This window comes from Myotis davidii, unplaced genomic scaffold (genome assembly GCF_000327345.1).
Source record: "Myotis davidii unplaced genomic scaffold, ASM32734v1 scaffold226, whole genome shotgun sequence".
NCBI classification, from domain to species: domain Eukaryota; kingdom Metazoa; phylum Chordata; class Mammalia; order Chiroptera; family Vespertilionidae; genus Myotis; species Myotis davidii.
Window position 1 is genome coordinate 4,029,362 of NW_006297224.1, and position 18,054 is coordinate 4,047,415.

Genomic DNA, 18,054 nt, shown 5'->3' on the forward strand with positions numbered 1-18,054 from the left:
TATGGGCTGAGATGTGGATCACAGCAACAAAAAGGGAAAGTGATTGGAGAATAAAAAAGCAGGGATGGTATTTATTCAGTGGCAGTTCAATCCAGGTTACAGAGAGAGCATCCTGGACAGAAGTGGAATTTCTTAAATCAGAGAGAAGCTTCCAAGGCGAGTTTCCCAAAGAAAAATGGGCACCAAGGGCAAAGTAAGCAAATGTACTGTTTCTTTGTTCAATTCTTCTTTTTTGTATACTAGTACTTTTGCTACAAAGCTTCCATTTAAGTTAACCTCAGAATGCAATCATTTAAAGTTGATCAAAAGCACCCCGTCATGCTAGAAAATTACGCTAATAAAATTACTGTAGACTGGCCATAATGCTTACAACAGGCTGTCAAATTAAATATTTTTATTTGTCAAAAGAAGAGAGAGATTTGGGTAACTATAACCATAAAATAGAATTTGCATTTCTTAAAAGTAGTGTTAGAGAAGAATATGGAAAACATTCATAGTATATTAATAAGTAGAAAAAGTAGATTAAAAATATCACATACAATAAGATCCCATTTGGGGATAATTCAAAGGATTTACCTCACAAAATTACAGGTGGATTTTATTCCTTTTCTTCTTGTTTGTATTTTGAAACTTTCCATAATTAACATTTATTGCACCTGTAAATAACATTAATGATATTTTAAAAAATAATTCAAAATTACATAACTGTCAAAAATATATATTCATGTTGTCAAAGACTAGGAAAATCACATCAAAAGCAAAAATACTGTAGTAGTATTAGAATGGAGAATTATAAGTTTGTTTCTTTCTACTTTCTTTCAATGTTACTTATATTTAAAACTAAAAATACAATATTAAGAGGCAAGCCCAGCTGGTGTGGCTCACTGGTTGAGTGTTGACCTATGAACCAAGAGGTCACAGTTCCATTCCTGGTCAGGTCACATGCCCAGTAGTAGGCTCAGTCCCCAGTAGGAGGAGAGCAGGAGGCATCCAATCAATTATTCTCTCTCATCGTTGATGTTTCTATGTCTCTCTCCCTCTCCTATCCTCTCTGAAATCAATAAAAATATTTTAAGAGGCTAAATAAAATTTTAATTATAGAATCCTGCTTAATTTATAAAACACGTTTATATAATACTATTTAATTTCTTTTATACATTTTTACCCAAAATTCTTTCAGTGACCAAATTTTTATTTAATTTTTATTTATTCTACTGATAAATTTACTAAGTATTTAAGCCTCACTTCTCAAACTTTTATATGCATATGAATCACCTGGATCTTGTTGAAATGCAGATTTTGATTCAGGGGATTTGGGACAGGTCTTGTTGTTCTAACAAGTTCCCTGGTGTTGTCAATAACTTCTGGTCCAAAGGGGGATCATACAATGAGTAGCAAACATGTAAAATCACATTTATGTTCTAGCAATGAGGACTCAGGTAATTCAGTGCTGATAACAAATCATTCAGTCAACAAATACTTATTGGCCAAACCCTATGAATTTATCCCCTCTGCTACTGAAGGGGGGAAGATCAAGGCATTATATTAAGGTAAACTTTAATGCACCTGTTTTTCTCAAAAATTAAAAGGGCACCCAGGCCAGTGTGGCTCAGGTGCTTGAGCATTATCCCTTGCTCCAAAGGGTTGCCTGTGCCATTCCTGAAGAAAGGCCTGTGGAAGGCAGTTGATCACTCTCAGATCGATGGTTCTCTCCCTTCCTCTCTCTAAATAATCAATAAACTAGTCTTTTAAAAGGAATACAAGTGCAATGACTACAATGTAGATCATGATTTCTTATTTTCAATAATCCCCTTTTCTACAAAATAACATAATTATATAAAACATCCAACCACAAGTTATGGTGTATTATGCTTTTTATTTTTTCCCCATAATATTCTCTATTACCTTCTCCCTCCCAACCCCCAACCCAACTTCTCCCTTTCTTTCCTCCCTCCCTATGTCCCTCTCTCTCTCCCAGGTTATTAAATGCAAAGCAGCCATCGCCTGGGAAGCAAACAAGCCCCTTTGCATAGAAGAGGTTGAGGTAGCTCCCCCCAAGGCACATGAAGTTCGAATTCAGGTGAGTGGGGACTCGCCCTGGGCAGGACACACTAGGCACAAACTAGGTGCAGACTTGGCTCTGTCAATTCACGCCTATGTGATGTGACTGGGAAGCCCTGCAGTTCTCAGTGTGGGCGATTGTATCTTTAGGTTCAGATACAAACAGGCCTTATCTCCAGGAGGGGTAAATCATTAGTTATTTATCAGTAGTCATTGATAATGGGCTTAAAATTTAACTAAAGCACCTTAACATTAATCATTAACCTTAAGAATCATATTAAGGAATTAGCATTGGATTGCAATTAGTTATATCTATGAGCAGAATCTTGAAAAAGAATATAGAGATACAGCAGTAATTAATTTAGACCATCTTTTACTTGATCTCTCACTTTTAACTATAAAATTTTTATTACCTCTATTTCACGTCATTTCAACAAAATTTGAACAAGGCCTAGAAACCTGTGTTCTCTCCATTCCTCTGCCTGTTAGACTTTGTTTAAATTTTCCCTATAGCCTTTGATTTCTCCTCTCCTGGAGACAGTAACTGCCAATTTTATCTCTTTTTATGATTTTCCAATGACAGTAAAAGGCAGAAAAGTAAGGTATAAAAGGAAAAGAATATATGCTAATATATCTTAATTTGTGTGTGTGTGTTTTAAGTATTATGTTTTCATTGAGCTCTAAGAGTGTTGTAAAGTCTCAGGGTGAAAATGAAATTATCCTAAAATTACCCACTTAACAACCCCAATAATGTAATTACAGAAATAACTCCAGCATGCGGTTGCTTTGTAGATAATCGCCACTGCCTTGTGCCATTCCGATGCCCATATTCTCCATCCTAAATTTACGAAAGCTCTGTTCCCAGTGATCCTTGGCCATGAGGGAGCAGGAATTGTGGAAAGTGTTGGGCCAGGAGTGACCAACTGCAAACCAGGTATTTTATTTTCTCATTCCAATAAGTGGGAATGTCAGGATATTTCAGGGATAATCCTGATAGATTCCTGGCTTTGCATGCTATATTGATCTCTGTTTACATAAGGGACCATCTTTTCCAAAGCAAAAGTGAGAAACACAATCTATCACAGTCTAACAATGAGACAGAATACTTGAATCAGAATTGTCTGGTAAAATCTGGGGGAGATGGCCACTTTATTTTCCTACTAGTAGAGCACTGAGAAACTGTGCTATGAAGCTAAGCTACAAAGTTAGATTAAACTGAACCTTCCATGGACACATAAATGACAACTTATAACAACCTCCTCTAAATAAACCAAAAAACTAATTTAATATTATAAAGAATTTAAAGAATGAGGTAGCTCATTCTGTAAGTAGCTTAAGTGAGAAATATTACACATATGCCAATGTTAGCCTACGTTATTCTTTCTGGAAGTTTGAAAGATAAAAATGACATGCAAATGAAACATGCCAATGACTGAAATTATTTACTGCATATTTCATAACAGATATTCCACCAAATACTGGAATAAGGGCTCTGTAATCCTCACTTGTCAGACAGGATGACCATTTCACTCTTCCTTCCTTTAATAAGGATGCTCCAAACCTTGAGGTATACGTATTAGTATCATTCTATTCCAAACAAGATCATAAAAACCAACTGCTCCTCAAAGTTTTGCATCCATGAAGGAGTCTCATTAATGTAGTCCCAGCTCTGCCACCTACTGGCTCTGTGACCTTAGCCAGTTAAGTCACTCTTCTGTGACTCAGATTTCTGTTTCTAAAGTGGGGACTATAATACTACCCTTCTCAAAGGGTTGTTCTGAGAATTAGCTGAGACAATATATAAGTAATCAGTTAGAATGGTGTCCGGCACCTACTAAATGTTAGTTATTATTGGACCTTGGTCATCAGAGGATGGAAGCCATTTTTAAATCAAAATTGAATAAAAAGTAGAAGATGTGGAACTTGACAGTAAAACAAATGGTGAAACACAGTGGTGATGGTTTAACATATACGCTCCATATCTAGTCTGTCACTGTCCACCTCTCCTGTTATATGAGGATGTCCTATTCCACATGGGGGTTTAGAAATATAATAAGTAATAGTTATGATGTAGAGAGCTTCAAGGATAGCAGAGTCTCAGGTAGGACTCTTCACCTGATGGTATCAATACAGATTGGCTGCTTGAGTGCCCAGCAAGGGGGGAGGAGGGGAGAATATAGGTAATACTTGGGGAAGTCAGCAATCTTTTAGAGTAACAAAATGTTTTGCCACCTATACTCCGCTGAACATAAAAGGTATGTCATAAGGAATGATGTTGTCCACTGACTCATCTGGTAGCAATCATTTATAGGTAACATTTACAAGTAACGTTTACAGGCACCAACAACATACGGCCTTTCCTTCTAGGTGACAAAGTGATTCCTCTCTACATGCCTCAATGTAAAAAATGCAAGTTCTGTTTGAGTCCACTCACAAATTTCTGTGCAAAGCTCAGGTAAGCGCTGCACACTGTTTTTGAGAGTATACATTGGTACCAATATTTTGGGCAGTACATTGGCCAAACATAAATGGAGTTGAAGGTGTGCATATTTCTACCCACCAATTCTACTCAGGTGAGTGCAAGGAACTGTTGCAAAATCACCCAGGGAGATGTGTGCTAGGATGTTCATTGCAACATTGTTTATTACAGCAAACAATTGAAAAGAGCACAAATGTCCTTCGATAAGAGAATAGGTTAACACAGCGATTTTCAACCTTTTTCATCTCATGGCAATAATCAAAAAACTCCCAGCAAGCAAAAGCCCTGGCCCAGATGACCTCACAGGGAAATTTTACCAAATGTTCAAGGAAGAACTAATGCCTATCCTCCTCAAATTATCAAAGAGGAATGAACACTTTCAAGCTCTCTTTAAAAGGCCAGCATTATCCTAATTTCAAAAACAGATACAAAGAAAGAGAATTATAGGCCAATATCTCTGATGAACATAGATGCTAAAATCCTCAACAAAATAATAGCAAATAGGATCCAGCAATATATTAAGAAAATATACATCGCGACCAATTGGGATTTTTCCAAAATGCAAAGCTGGTAAAATATTCACATATCAATAAATGTGATGCATCACATAAACAAATTGAAAGACAAAAAAAAATCAAATGATTATATCAATAGTTGCAGAAAAAGCAGTCAACAAAATCCAACATCCATTTTTTATAAAAATTCTCAGCAAAAGGGAATAGAGGGATCACATCTCAACATAATAGAGGCCATATATAACAAACCTACAGCCAACATCATACTCAATGTGCAAAAATTAAAAGCATTTTTCCCAAAACAGGAACAAGACAGAAACATTCTTATTCAGCACAGTACTGAAAGTCCAAGTAGGAAAAATAAAAGGCATCCAAATAAAAAGAAGTCAAACTATCATTATTTGCAAACTAGAGGCCCGGTGCACAAATTTGTACACTGGAGGTGGGGGGGGAGTGGAGGGTTCCCTCAGCCTGACCTGCACGCAACCTCTCGCAATCCAGGAGCCCTTGGGGGATGTCCGACTGAAGGCTTCGGCCTGCTCCCCAGTGAGCGGGCCTAAACCATCAGTCAGATATCCTTAGCACTCCTGCGGAGGCAGGAGAGACTCCCACCACCACAGCTGCGCTTGCCAGCTGTGAGCCCGGCTTTTGGCTGAGCGCACTGACCACGTTAGGGCGGGGGGGGGCCATCAGCTCCTGCATTGAGCATCTGCCCCCAGTGGTCAGCGCCATTTGGTTGATTTGCATATTAGCCTTTTATCATATAGGATGACATGATGTTGTACATAGACAACCCTAAAGACTCCACTATGAAATTACTAGATTTAATAAATGAATTCAGCAATGTAGCAGGATACAAAATTAACACCCAGCAATCAATGGTATTTTTATACACAAATAATGAACTCTCAGGAAAAGAAACTAAAAAAAAATCCCATTTACTTTTGCAACAAAAAAATTAAGATACTTAGGTGTAAACTTAACCAAGGAGGTAAAAGATCTGTACTCAAAAAACTACAGGATGTTGACGGAAGATATAAACAAGTGGAAGTACATACCATGTTCATCAATTGGTAGAACTGACATCATTAAAATGCCCATAGTACCCAAAGTAACCTATAAATTCAATGCAATCCTTATTAAAATACCATTGGCATATTTCAGAGATCTAGAAAAAAATAATTCAAAAATTTATATGGAACCAAAAAGGACTCCGAATAGCCACAGCAATCTCAAGAAAGAAAAACAAAGTTGGAGGGATCACAATACCAGCTATCAAGTTATACTACAAAGCCACCATAATAAAAACAACCTGGTTCTGGCACAAGAACATACAGATCAATGGAACAGAATGGAAAACCCAGAAATTGACCCAAGCTATCATGTTCAATTAATATTTGACAAAGGAGGCAAGAGCATAAAATGCAGTAAAAACAGTCTCTTTAATAAATGGTGTTAGGAAAACTGGACAGGTACATGCAAAGAAATGAAACTAGACCACCAGCTTACACCATACACAAAAATAAACTCAAAATGGATAAAGGACTTAAATGTAAGACGGGAAGCCATAAAAATCTTAGAAGAAAACATAGGCAATAAAATCTCAGACATCTCATGGAGCAGGATTTTCACCGATACATTGCCAAGGACCAGAGAAACAAAGGAAAAAATAAACAGATGGGACTATATCAAACTAAAAAGCTTCTGCACAGCAAAAGAAACGAGATTCAAAATGCCAAGGGAACCCACTGTATGGGAGAACATATTTGCCAATGATACATCGAAGAGGGGTTACTTCCAAAATATATAATGTACTCATATAACTCAACAAAACACAAACAGTCCAATTAAAAAATGGGCAGAGGATCCAAATAGACACTTCTCCAAACGGCATACAAATGGCCAAAAGACATCTGAAAAAATGCTCAGCATCACTAATCTTAGAGAGATGCAAATTAAAACAACAATGAGGTAGAACCTCACACCTGCCAGAATGGCTAACATCAACAAATCAACAAATAAGTGCTGTCGAGGATGCGGAGAAAAGGAAACCCTAGTGCACTGCTGGTGGGAATGCAGACTGGTGCAACCACTGTGGAGAACAGTGTGGAGTTTCCTCAAAAAATTAAAAATAGAATTGCCATTTAACTCAGGGATCCCACTTCTAGGAATATATCCTAAGAAACTAGCAACACCAATCAGAAAGGATATAGGCACCCCTATATTCATAGCAGCATTATTTACAATAGCTAAGATCTGGAAATAGACCAAGTGCCCATCAGTAGATGAGTGCATAAAAAATCTGTGGTACATTTACAAAATGAAATACTATGCAGCAGAGAAAAAAAAAGGATTTCTCACCCTTTGTGACAGCATCCAGGAACCTGGAGGGTATTATGCTAAGTGAAATAAGCCAGACAGAGAAAAACAAGTATCACAGCATCTCACTTACATGTGGAATCTAATGAACACAATAAACTGGTGAAAAAATAGAACCAGAGGCATGGAAACAAAACAGATTGATGAATCTCAGAGGGAATGGGGTTGGGGGGAGGTAAGAAATTAATCAAAGAATTTATATGCATATATGCATTGTCCATGAACCCAGATAATAGCGTGGTAAAAGCCTGGAGGTGGAGTGGGAACCCAGTGGTAGGGGGCTAGGGGGATAAAAGGGCGGACATTTGTAATACTCTCAACAATAAAGATTGAAAAATAAATAAAATTTTTAAGTTTATTGTTATTACTATCTTTAGATGACCTCTATTATATCATATTATATTATGTATTATACATATTATTTATATTATATTTGATATATTATTTACACTCAGTGGCTAGATTATTATTACCACCTGACGTTTGTAGGCAAAGCAGCTATAATTTCAGGCTGAAGTTGCTAGAGGGCCAGACCATTATCAATAGGGAAGCAGGTTGTTTACCACGACAGTAGAAGTGATTTTTTTCTGAAGATATGGGTAAACAATGCCATTTAACAGCCTTTGAACGTGGGATATATTTGAACGTGAGTGGCCAGATTATTATGACCACCTGACGGTTGTAGGCAAATTAGCCGTACACTGCATCGTATGGGATTATATTTACTATATATAATCATATATTATCTACAATAAATAAATTATGTTTTTATGTGATATATAATGACAAAATTTATTATACATATTCAATATATATACAGGGTATCCCAAAAAAATGTATACACACTTTGAATGGTGATAAAGTCAGTGTTTATTAATGTACAGTTCATTTTCAAAATTTAAAAGAATCTACAGAGATGAATAATTTTTTTGTCAATGCCTGTTTTCAAACTGATGATCATACTGGTCCAGATACTGCTGATAATGCAAAGCAATGGAATCGCAAACATCAAGAATCATTATGTCGGTATTTGTATGCCCTCAATTCATTTACTGTTGCTGGTTTTGTACCCTAAACTTTATCTTTTATATATCCCCATTACAAAAGTCTAGTGGCACTTTAAAATAAGTTTTCTTTGCTCAAAGCTTAGTCTGGCTTCACCCATTATTTTAAATGTTAAACCTGAAAAGGAGTGAAAAATTAAGTGAGTTATCAATTGTTAAATTGTATATACATTTTTGGAGACTATATATATATATATGTGTGTGTGTGTGTGTGTGTGTGTGTGTGTGTACGTATGTGTGTGTGTATGCAAAAAGTCCCAAGTGATTTTCTCAATTTTTTCATATCTTAAAATTGTCATAACTAATACATAATGCCTAACTTTTTTTTTAGGAAAGTAATCAGTGATCCATTTACTTTATCTTTTTTGTATCTTTTTTAAAATTCTCTAGTCAATTCAAAGATCCTATTATTCAGCAAGAAGTAATGGAAGACAAAACCAGCAGGTTTACTTGCAAAGGAAAACCAGTTTACCATTTCTTAGGGACCAGTACCTTTTCTCAGTACACTGTCGTGTCAGATACTAATCTGGCCAAAATAGATGACGATGCAAATTTAGAGAGAGTCTGTCTGCTTGGATGTGGGTTTTCAACTGGCTATGGAGCTGCAATCAACACTGCCAAGGTAAAATGGTTAATTACCACGTTCTATAAAACAGAAGTTATTAGGAGTCAGCGTGATAAAGCAGCTAGCATTATCTTCAAACCCTGGTTCTGTATTTATCATCTCTGTGATTTTAGGCAAGTTATCTAAACTCTTCACTTCTGTATAATAATATCTATTACAAATTACTGTGGGAAAACTAAATCATATTGCATATGTAAGACATCTGGCCCGGTGGGTGACGTATAGTTGGCACCCAATTCATGTCAATTTCTTCTCCTTTACTAGTACGTTATATTATAGGTCAGCCCTAATTTAAATAACAGCCTGCTCAAATATGTCCTCTAAATATGAATCCTCATCCTGAGACAGCAGACCTAGTCAGAAGAGGATACAAACTGCAGAGACCCCACCCACCTCCACATGGCCACGCCTACTTTCTCCCTGAGGGTACAGAGTCCTCCCTAAACTGTAGTAATTCATCTCTGCTTCTCTCCCTATCCTTTTGTGGCTCCAGTGCAGGGTCTCAGATGGCAGCCCTAATGGTGGAAAGGTATGTCCCTGAGACCCATGTTAGAATTTATAAGCTTTTCAAAGCTGTTTAACTCAGAGACTAGAGAGATGTCAGTATCCCTCAAACAATCTCCTTATTTAAATCTCCTTAACATCAGTCTTCATCCCTTGACTCCAAATTGCAACTAAAATTGGCCTTTCTAAACAACACATATGACTATTTCACCCCCCTTCCATTATTCCTCTTTTCCTTATGGATGCTGCGGTGGTTCTCCCTACTTTTCCCTGTCCAGCCTGGCCTCCAGTCACTATGGCCTCTGGGCTTTGCACACTTTGCTCCCAATCAACATTGCCTGGAGAGCTCCCCCACCGTTTCTGGCTGGCTTTTTGTATTTGCCACTTCCTGTTGGAAAACTGCTCCAGTCCTTTGGGCATGAATTAGGTGCCCCTTGCAGTTTTCCCCAAAGTATCCATGTTTATTCCTGTCTACCTTATCACACTATGGAGGAATCTCCCATTTCTCCTTCCTATGAAACTATTTGCTCCTTGAAGGCAAGAACTCTCTTATTCATTGTGGTGTTTCTGGAGCCTAACCCTGTGCCTGTCACATACTAGGGATGTGACAATCTTTCAGTGAATGAATGAACAAAACTAGGTTCATATGCAACCCTTAAAACATCTTGGTGAAGTTCCACCCTCAGTTTTGGAACAAAAATTTCTGTTTATCAGATTGCCTAGAGTTGTTGGGTTTCAAGGAAGCAAAGTCATCCTAATGAAAACAAGAAGCTGATTTAGTAACCGGAATATCAAAGTCTGACTTTTCATTGAGAATTATATTGGCCAAGCACACAGGGATGCGAATTTTGGCCATCAGCATATTACCCCCCTCTAAAATATCACTTGTTCATTCATTCATTCACTTATTCACTCATTAATAAAAATTAAAAGTTGTATGGGAAGGGTCCTGGAGGAAGTGTGTTAGGTGGGTGATGTTAACAGCTTATGTGACCTTGGCAGTCAAAGCACATTCTCCTGGAGACGGCACTGACCTCTCAGGGAAGAATTATTGCTCTTGGGGTTAGACACATCCCCTTTTCTGGAATCCATGCAGATGCTCACCTTCTACTACTGTAATCTTTTTTCAGGAATATTAACACTAGAGATTCAGCTACAGTTTACTTTTAAATCTAGCCAAAGCTTATCTAAATTCCCATGTTATTTCCATTGTTGAGGAACAACTAAACCACCTCAGGAGATGCTGAAAGAAGAAAAATAAATCTGATATACGACCAAGTAAAGGAAAGGGAAGTATCAGTAATCCTATATAATAAAAGGCTATGATGCACACTGACCACTAGGGGGCAGACACTCAACACAGGAGCTGCCCCCTGGTGGTCAGTGCGCACCCACAGGAGGAGCACCACTCTGCCAGAAGCCAGGCTCACAGCTGGCAAGTACAGCAGCAGTGGTGGGAGCTCCTCCTTCCTCTGTGGCAGCTCTAGGGATGCGGGCCTAAGCCGTCAGTCAGACATCCCCCAAGGGCTCCCAGACTGCAAGAGGATGCAGGTCGGGCTAAGGGACCACTCCCCCCACCCCGCCCACGAGTGCACAAATTTTGTACACTGGGTCTCTAGTCTATATATATATATAAAAGGCTAAGTGTCATCCTTCCCTCCCATCGGTAGTTATGGCACACACTGAGCACCAGGAGACAGACACTCGATGCAGGAGCAGCCATGATGTGCACTGGCCATTTAAAAATAAACAGCACCATAGACCTGGCACCAACAAACCAATACTCGGCTTCCCCTAAGTGGAACACAGGCTCTGCCACAACCCCAGAGCGACACCCCACCAAATCACAACCAATGATGCCACTTCTCCTAGTAATTTTGTTCCCAATACTTCTCATGGACAGATTTTCTTCTTTCCCTTTTGTTTATGCTTTAATTTTAAAACTTTCCCATCATCATGAGAAAATAGTAATAGTAAGCATCTCTCTATGCAGTGTTGTTGTTGTTGTTGCCACTACCTCACTCTCCAGAGTAACATATTCCAGTTGGTACTACTTTCTAATTCAATTATAAAGAAAAGATTTGTGGGGAGAGTCTTACCGTAGGCCAAAAACATAGGTTACTACTTTCATTATAGAAAATAAGGTGAAAAGTACAGCAGGCTAAAGAAACAGCATGACCTAAGACATGAGGAAAAGAAAGTGAGACAGTTTGTTGAGGCTGCAATACTGAGAATATCATGGAGATAAAAATAAATGGAATAGGGGCCAGATAATAAAAATCCTCCAATGCCATGCAAGGAAATTTGGATCTATTCAAATTAAATAAATTGATCATTGAGATCACTGAGTTATTTCACCTTTAGAGAAATATTAGCGGTCATCAAAACTATAACATTATGCCAAACCGGCATGGCTCAGTGGTTGAGCTTCAACCTATAAACTAGGAGGTCATGGTTTGACTCCTGATCAGGGCACTGGCCAGGATGAGGGCTCAATACCCAGTGTGGGGCATGCAGGAGGCAGCCAATCAGTGATTCTCTCTCATCATTGATGTTTCTATCTCTCCCTTCATCTCAATAAAAATATACTTTTTTAAAAAATATAACATTAACACAACCAAATAAGACCTATTAGAAATATGGACATCAAATTACTTGTGATCTATTTAAAAGGGCAAACAATAAACCCTTTACAGTGTGTGAGCTTTCAGATTTTGTTCTGATACCACTAAATGGGAAATCAAAACAAGGAAATGGTTTCCTTATAAATTGATGATCCTAACAGCCCTCAAATGATTCTCCAAGTTTAGTCAGTGATTCATTCATTTTTACATTGGTAAATTTCCCCAAGTGGCTAAATCCCTTAGTCTTATGACAGGCAGTCCTTTATATGTTCCTGCCCCCACCTCACTCTGTACCTTTAAAAAGGGGGGACCAGCTGCTTAACTTAGGATTTTCCTGCCTGCAGGTTACCCCAGGTTCTACTTGTGCCATCTTTGGCCTGGGAGGTGTCGGCCTTTCTGCTTTAATCGGTTGTAAAGTAGCAGGAGCTTCCAGAATCATAGCTGTTGATATCAACAGTGAGAAGTTTGCAAAGGCCAAAGCCCTTGGAGCCACTGACTGCCTCAATCCTAGAGACCTACAGAAGCCCGTCCAGGAGGTCATCATTGAAATGACCGGTGGGGGTGTGGATTTTGCACTTGACTGTGCAGGTGGATCTGAAGCCATGGTATGTATGTTTTTTATATTGGTACATAGTAATATTTATTAATGTATTGGATATTATATAGTGTGTTATAATTGATATATATCTATTAATAAATATTACAGATGGCTACTTAATATTAATGTTATTATATATTTATTCTTCCACATGAAATTCAGAGAAAATTTAAAAGTGAAAAATTTTAAGGAATTGTGCCTGCAAGAAATGAGCAAAACAATGAGAACAGAAATGGCAGACTTAAAGGAGGAGTAAGAGAATGTGGCTGGTGTCACCCGAACAGCCCGAGGTACACACTCCCATCAAAAAGCAAAGCAGGGAGAGGCCAGCAACCTACACACAATCCATTCTGTCTGCCAGACCTCATAAAGGGCTGCAAAATTAGGTCCAAAGTACATATTGACATTTTTAATATATTAAATACACACATGCTGCAAAATTAAAAGTAAACATTTTCTTCTCAAACACTACCATTTTGTATCATTCAGGTTTCCTCTCCTCTCAGGTCGGCTCCCTGACTTGCAGGGCCTGAGAAGCTACCTCTATCTAGTCTTGAGGTAAAGATTAGCTCTTCCTGAAAACTCATTCATCAGCAGCTCCTTGTCCTGCAGTGCTTCTGTGTCAGGCCCTGCTTTCCACATTGTCCTTCTCACCTGCAGTTTGCGATGTGCCGCACCCATTCATTCCTACTCTTTCCACAGCTCAGACTTTTTACAAACATTGAAATTCCGCCTCTTTACCTTATTTCCAGAGTATAGATATTCTCAACACTTGCTACTTTATAAGTGCCTGGGGCGTTGTTGTTTGTTAATACCAGCTGGGGGCTCATGTACCAATATTTTTTACAAGTTTCTCAAGCTGAGAAACACTGACCTGAAACTTGCAGGTTCTTTTATTAACTGATTTATTATACCAAGACATGTATTTTAAATTATGGAATAGAATTACACCAAAGAACCCAAATTTTAAAAGATGCCATTTTTTTGTTAATCACAAAAAGATGAGCTAGCTACCTACCCGTTCACCAAAAGTTTCCATAAGTACAGAAAGTTAATTTTCTAGGCTGTAAAGGAGATTCCACTAATGGCTATGAAACTGATTTCAATGATTTCTCATGCTCTAGGGCAGCCTAAAGAACCAAACAGAACAATTAGAAAGTTACAATAATTGACAATTATATAAGATATTGAGAATTTAAAATAATTCTGATCAAAAGTTATCAAAGGATACTAAATAAAACCCTGAACTTGCACATAATACCCATTGAACTAAGTCATCATTATGGAGGTTAAATCCTTGCTTGGAGCAAAGCTCAGAAATGTAGAACAAGCAATAGGAAAAACATAAAAATAAAAAACAGAAATCATTGTAAGCAGCTACCTCAAGGTGACCAGTAGTACCTGTGCTCTTTTCCCCTCAACATGGATCTATATTGTAGATATAAACAATAATAATTCTGCCATATAAGAATTGCAAAAAGCAGAAGTTTCTATTTAGAAATGTTACAAATTCTCAAAACAATAAATAAGCATATAGTCAAATAAAAATTTGAAAACATATTCCTAAAGTTCTAGGTCATTGTGTCTTCTGTCACTAGTAAGACACAGATGGAGAGAGAGAGAAGATAGAGAGAATTTACTGTACTTCAAATTCCTTTTTTCATATAGTGATCAGGGATGAAAAGGAACTGTACTTCCTATTGGAACTTCTGTAAAAGTAAACACTGCCCCAACAGGTCAAAATCAAGTTGCCCCCTGACTATGGCAAGGGATATGGCAAAAAGTTTGCATTTCTCTTTAACTAGAGGCCTGGTGCACGAAATTCATTCACTCAGGGTGGAGGGGGCCCTCAGCCTGGATTGTGAGAGGGCGCAGGCCAGGCCAAGGGACCCCACCAGTGCAGGATCAGGGCCAGGGAGGGACTGCAGGAGGGCTTCAGGGCATGTCCAGTCCATCTTGCTCAGTCCTGATCAGCTGGACCCCATCAGCAAGCTAACCTACCGGTCGGAGCATCTATCCACTGGTGGTCAGTGTACACCATAGTGACTGGTCAACCGTTTGACTGTCTGCTCCCTGATGGTCAGGGCACATCATAGCAAGTGCTTGAGAAACCTTAGCATGTCATTAGCATATTACTCTTTTATTGGCCAACCAGACAACTGGACACTTAGCATATTAGGCTTTTATTATATAGAATAATACTTGTCTCAAAACATTTTAGCTATTTATCTATTTACCATTGGGCTTCTAAGTGGAATGGCCATCCACAGGTTATATCTTTCTTAAACTTATTTACATTATTAATCCTTGGGAATTTTATCTTCATCCCAAACTTGCAATAGGCTAAAATAACAATATCCTCTCTTTCTCGCATGCAAACATCAATGCAACTCCCCTCCACCCCCGCTGCCACTGTTTCCTATGTTGTGAGTCACCCGTCAAGGAAGTTCAAATCTGTGGCTTCACAATGTCAACATGAGGTCCTCTTGGTTGTTGTAGCCGGAGAAGGGACACCTGGCAGGCTGCACACTGGCTTTTCTGTTTAGGCCAAGAAATGACACATCACTTCTGCCCAAAGCCCATTGGCTAGAACTGGTCACATAAGTCCTGCAGAGAGCTTTAAAAAATGTAGGGAAGCAAATGAAATGTTTCATGAGCAGCAGCCAGAGTCATTTTAACTGTTTTGCCCTCTATTTTAAATGGCTTTTCTTTTCATTTATCCTACATAGAGATCCACTAACTTTACAGTATATGCCTCATCCCAGGCTCTTGTGAATAATCACCCTCATCTCGTGACTTTAAAGATTTTTATTCTATGCCCCCGAAATTGCAAACTTTTTACAATACACCCTTGGTAAATAGTCAAAAGTATGTTCATTTGAGTTTAGAATATCTTCTATAGACCATTCTTAATTTCATGGGGGTGAATTTTTCTTAGTATACAATGATATATGTCATAGATTCAGCATAATTATGATATTAAACAAGATGAAATAATATATTCTGTTTCTTTCTAATACCTTTTTTTATGAAGCTCAACATTTTATTGAATGTTCTATCTGAAACAAATCCTCCAGCGTCAGTCTACAACACAATGACCTCATGTGCTTGACTCCCTTTATTTCATATTAGAGGCCCAGTACATGAAATTCCTGCACTCGGGGGAGGGGGTCCCTCAGCCCAGCCTGTATCCTCTCGCAGTCCAGGAGCCCTTAGGGATGTCCGACTGATGGCTTAGGCCTGCTCCCCCCGTAAGCCGTCAGTCGGACATCCTTAGTGCTGCCACAAAACTGGCTAAGCGGCACTCCCCCTATGGAAGTGCACTGACCACCAGGGGACAGCTCCTGCATTGAGTGTCTGCCCCTGGTGGTCAATGTGCATCATAGCAACAGGCTGTTCCACCATCTGGCCAAAAGCGGTTCTCCGACATCCCCTGAGGGGTCCGGTATTGCAAGAGGGCGCAGGCCAGGCCGAGGGACCCCACTGGTGCACAATCGGGGATGGGGAGGGACACAGGAGGTTGGCCAGCTGGGGAGGGGTCACAGAGGGCTCCAGGCCATGTTCGGTCCATCTCAGACCCGATTGGCCAGACCCCAGCAGCAAGCTAACCTACCGGTCGGAGCATCTGCCCCCAGGTGATCAGTACACGTCATAGCGAGCAGTTGAGTGGCCTTAGCATATCATTAGCATATTATGCATTGATTGGTTGAACAACCAACTGGACACTTAGCATATTAGGCTTTTATTATATAGGATACAGAATGTATAAATTTTCTCTGAAATCCAGTACATAGGCACACTGAAGACATGGTCTACCTTTCTACCTACTCGACTGATCTTTTTTGTTTGACCTTCCAGAAAGCAGCCCTGGACTGCACAACAGTAGGTTGGGGATCGTGTACGCTCATTGGAGTAGCCATTGGTGACAAAGGATTGACTGTTTCTCCAATAGAGATACTAATGGGCCGTACTATCAATGGAACATTATTTGGTGGTCAGTGTTGTCATTTTTTTCTGCTAATTTTCTCCATATTAGTACTCAAATTGTTACAGTGAAAATTATTAAAAGGGAAGGAAAATAACTTGTTTAAATATTGAGTGCCTAGAATGCATCTAAAGACTACATAAAAGCTATTCTATTAATTACTTCAAAGTAAACAGTTTGTATAGTAGAAATACTACAACTTGCAAATAGAAGTTCAATTTGCATTAAAATAAACCAACAAAAACAAAAGTCAAACTTGGACCAAACAAAGATCATTTCTTAGGCAGAAATAAAAATAATCTTGAATTTCTCCTATGAAGAAAAATTTAAGGTAAATAAAAGTATAGAAAAATTAAATATGGGTTTTAATCTATTTGGAGGAAGCCAATCTGACAAAATAATTTCATTCACTCAATGGACAATGATGAAACTACTTCTTCATGTCAAGTACCACATCTTTATTAAGACTTTTGGCCAAATTACAGGTTGCAAAGGTAGAGATTCAATCCCAAAGCTGGTTACTGATTACAAGAATAAGAAATTCAACCTGGATGCACTGGTGACCCATACCCTGCCTTTTGACAAAATCAATGAGGCATTTGACCTAATGCACCAAGGAAAAAGGTAAATTACCAAACAGATGGGTAAGTGGTTTGAAAAACCTCTATGATGACTCTATTTTTATTTGATGTTTAAATCTAATCAGTTTCTTTCCTGACATTTTTCACATCAGCGGACATACTAGAGGTGCTTAAAAGATGAAATAGTGGCCATTTGGGGAGGGGGGGACCTCAACATCACCTACCTTCCCACTCTGTTTCCATAATGTACACTGCCATACACTGTTCCAACATAGAGGGTGCCATAAATTAACATACTTTCTTTCTACTTTCTTTCAGACAATCATTAACTTAGTTGGGGCTGCTCCCTACGAGAGAGGTTTCTATCCTAGAACATCAGGTCCCTCTGGTACAACATAGCCCGGCTCTGGGATCACTATGTTTGACAGAGTGCAACCTGCAGGCCCCTTTTTATCAGAATCAGGTGAAAACCACAGAGATGTGAGCAGGGAGTGGCAGGTATCAGATACTTAAAGGATGGCCCAACTCTCTCATCCTCTTGCTTTGTCAGAGGTCTCCTGTAAGAGACATCCGACCTACAATTTTAGCTGTAGTGTGCTCCCTTCCCATCAACCCTGAGAGCTGATTTATAAAATTTCA

At 38.8% G+C, this 18,054-nt stretch overlaps 1 protein-coding gene across 2 annotated transcripts; it reads left to right on the plus strand.

The window, feature by feature from the left end:
* Window positions 1-16: 16 nt before the first annotated feature.
* Window positions 17-17,855, plus strand: LOC102758302 (alcohol dehydrogenase 4-like). Of its 2 annotated transcripts, XM_015570012.1 has the most exons (8): window positions 17-193; window positions 1,979-2,080; window positions 2,854-2,995; window positions 4,429-4,516; window positions 8,889-9,120; window positions 12,596-12,856; window positions 16,708-16,843; window positions 17,320-17,855. In XM_015570012.1, exons 1-8 carry the CDS (start codon window positions 176-178, stop codon window positions 17,460-17,462), a joined length of 1,122 nt encoding a protein of 373 aa, XP_015425498.1. In that variant the 5' UTR covers window positions 17-175; the 3' UTR covers window positions 17,463-17,855. The 2 variants fall into 2 exon arrangements, with proteins under 2 accessions (XP_015425498.1, XP_015425497.1); XM_015570011.1 differs by lacking the exon at window positions 17-193 and having other exon boundaries at window positions 1,958-2,080.
* The last annotated feature ends 199 nt before the right edge of the window (window positions 17,856-18,054 follow it).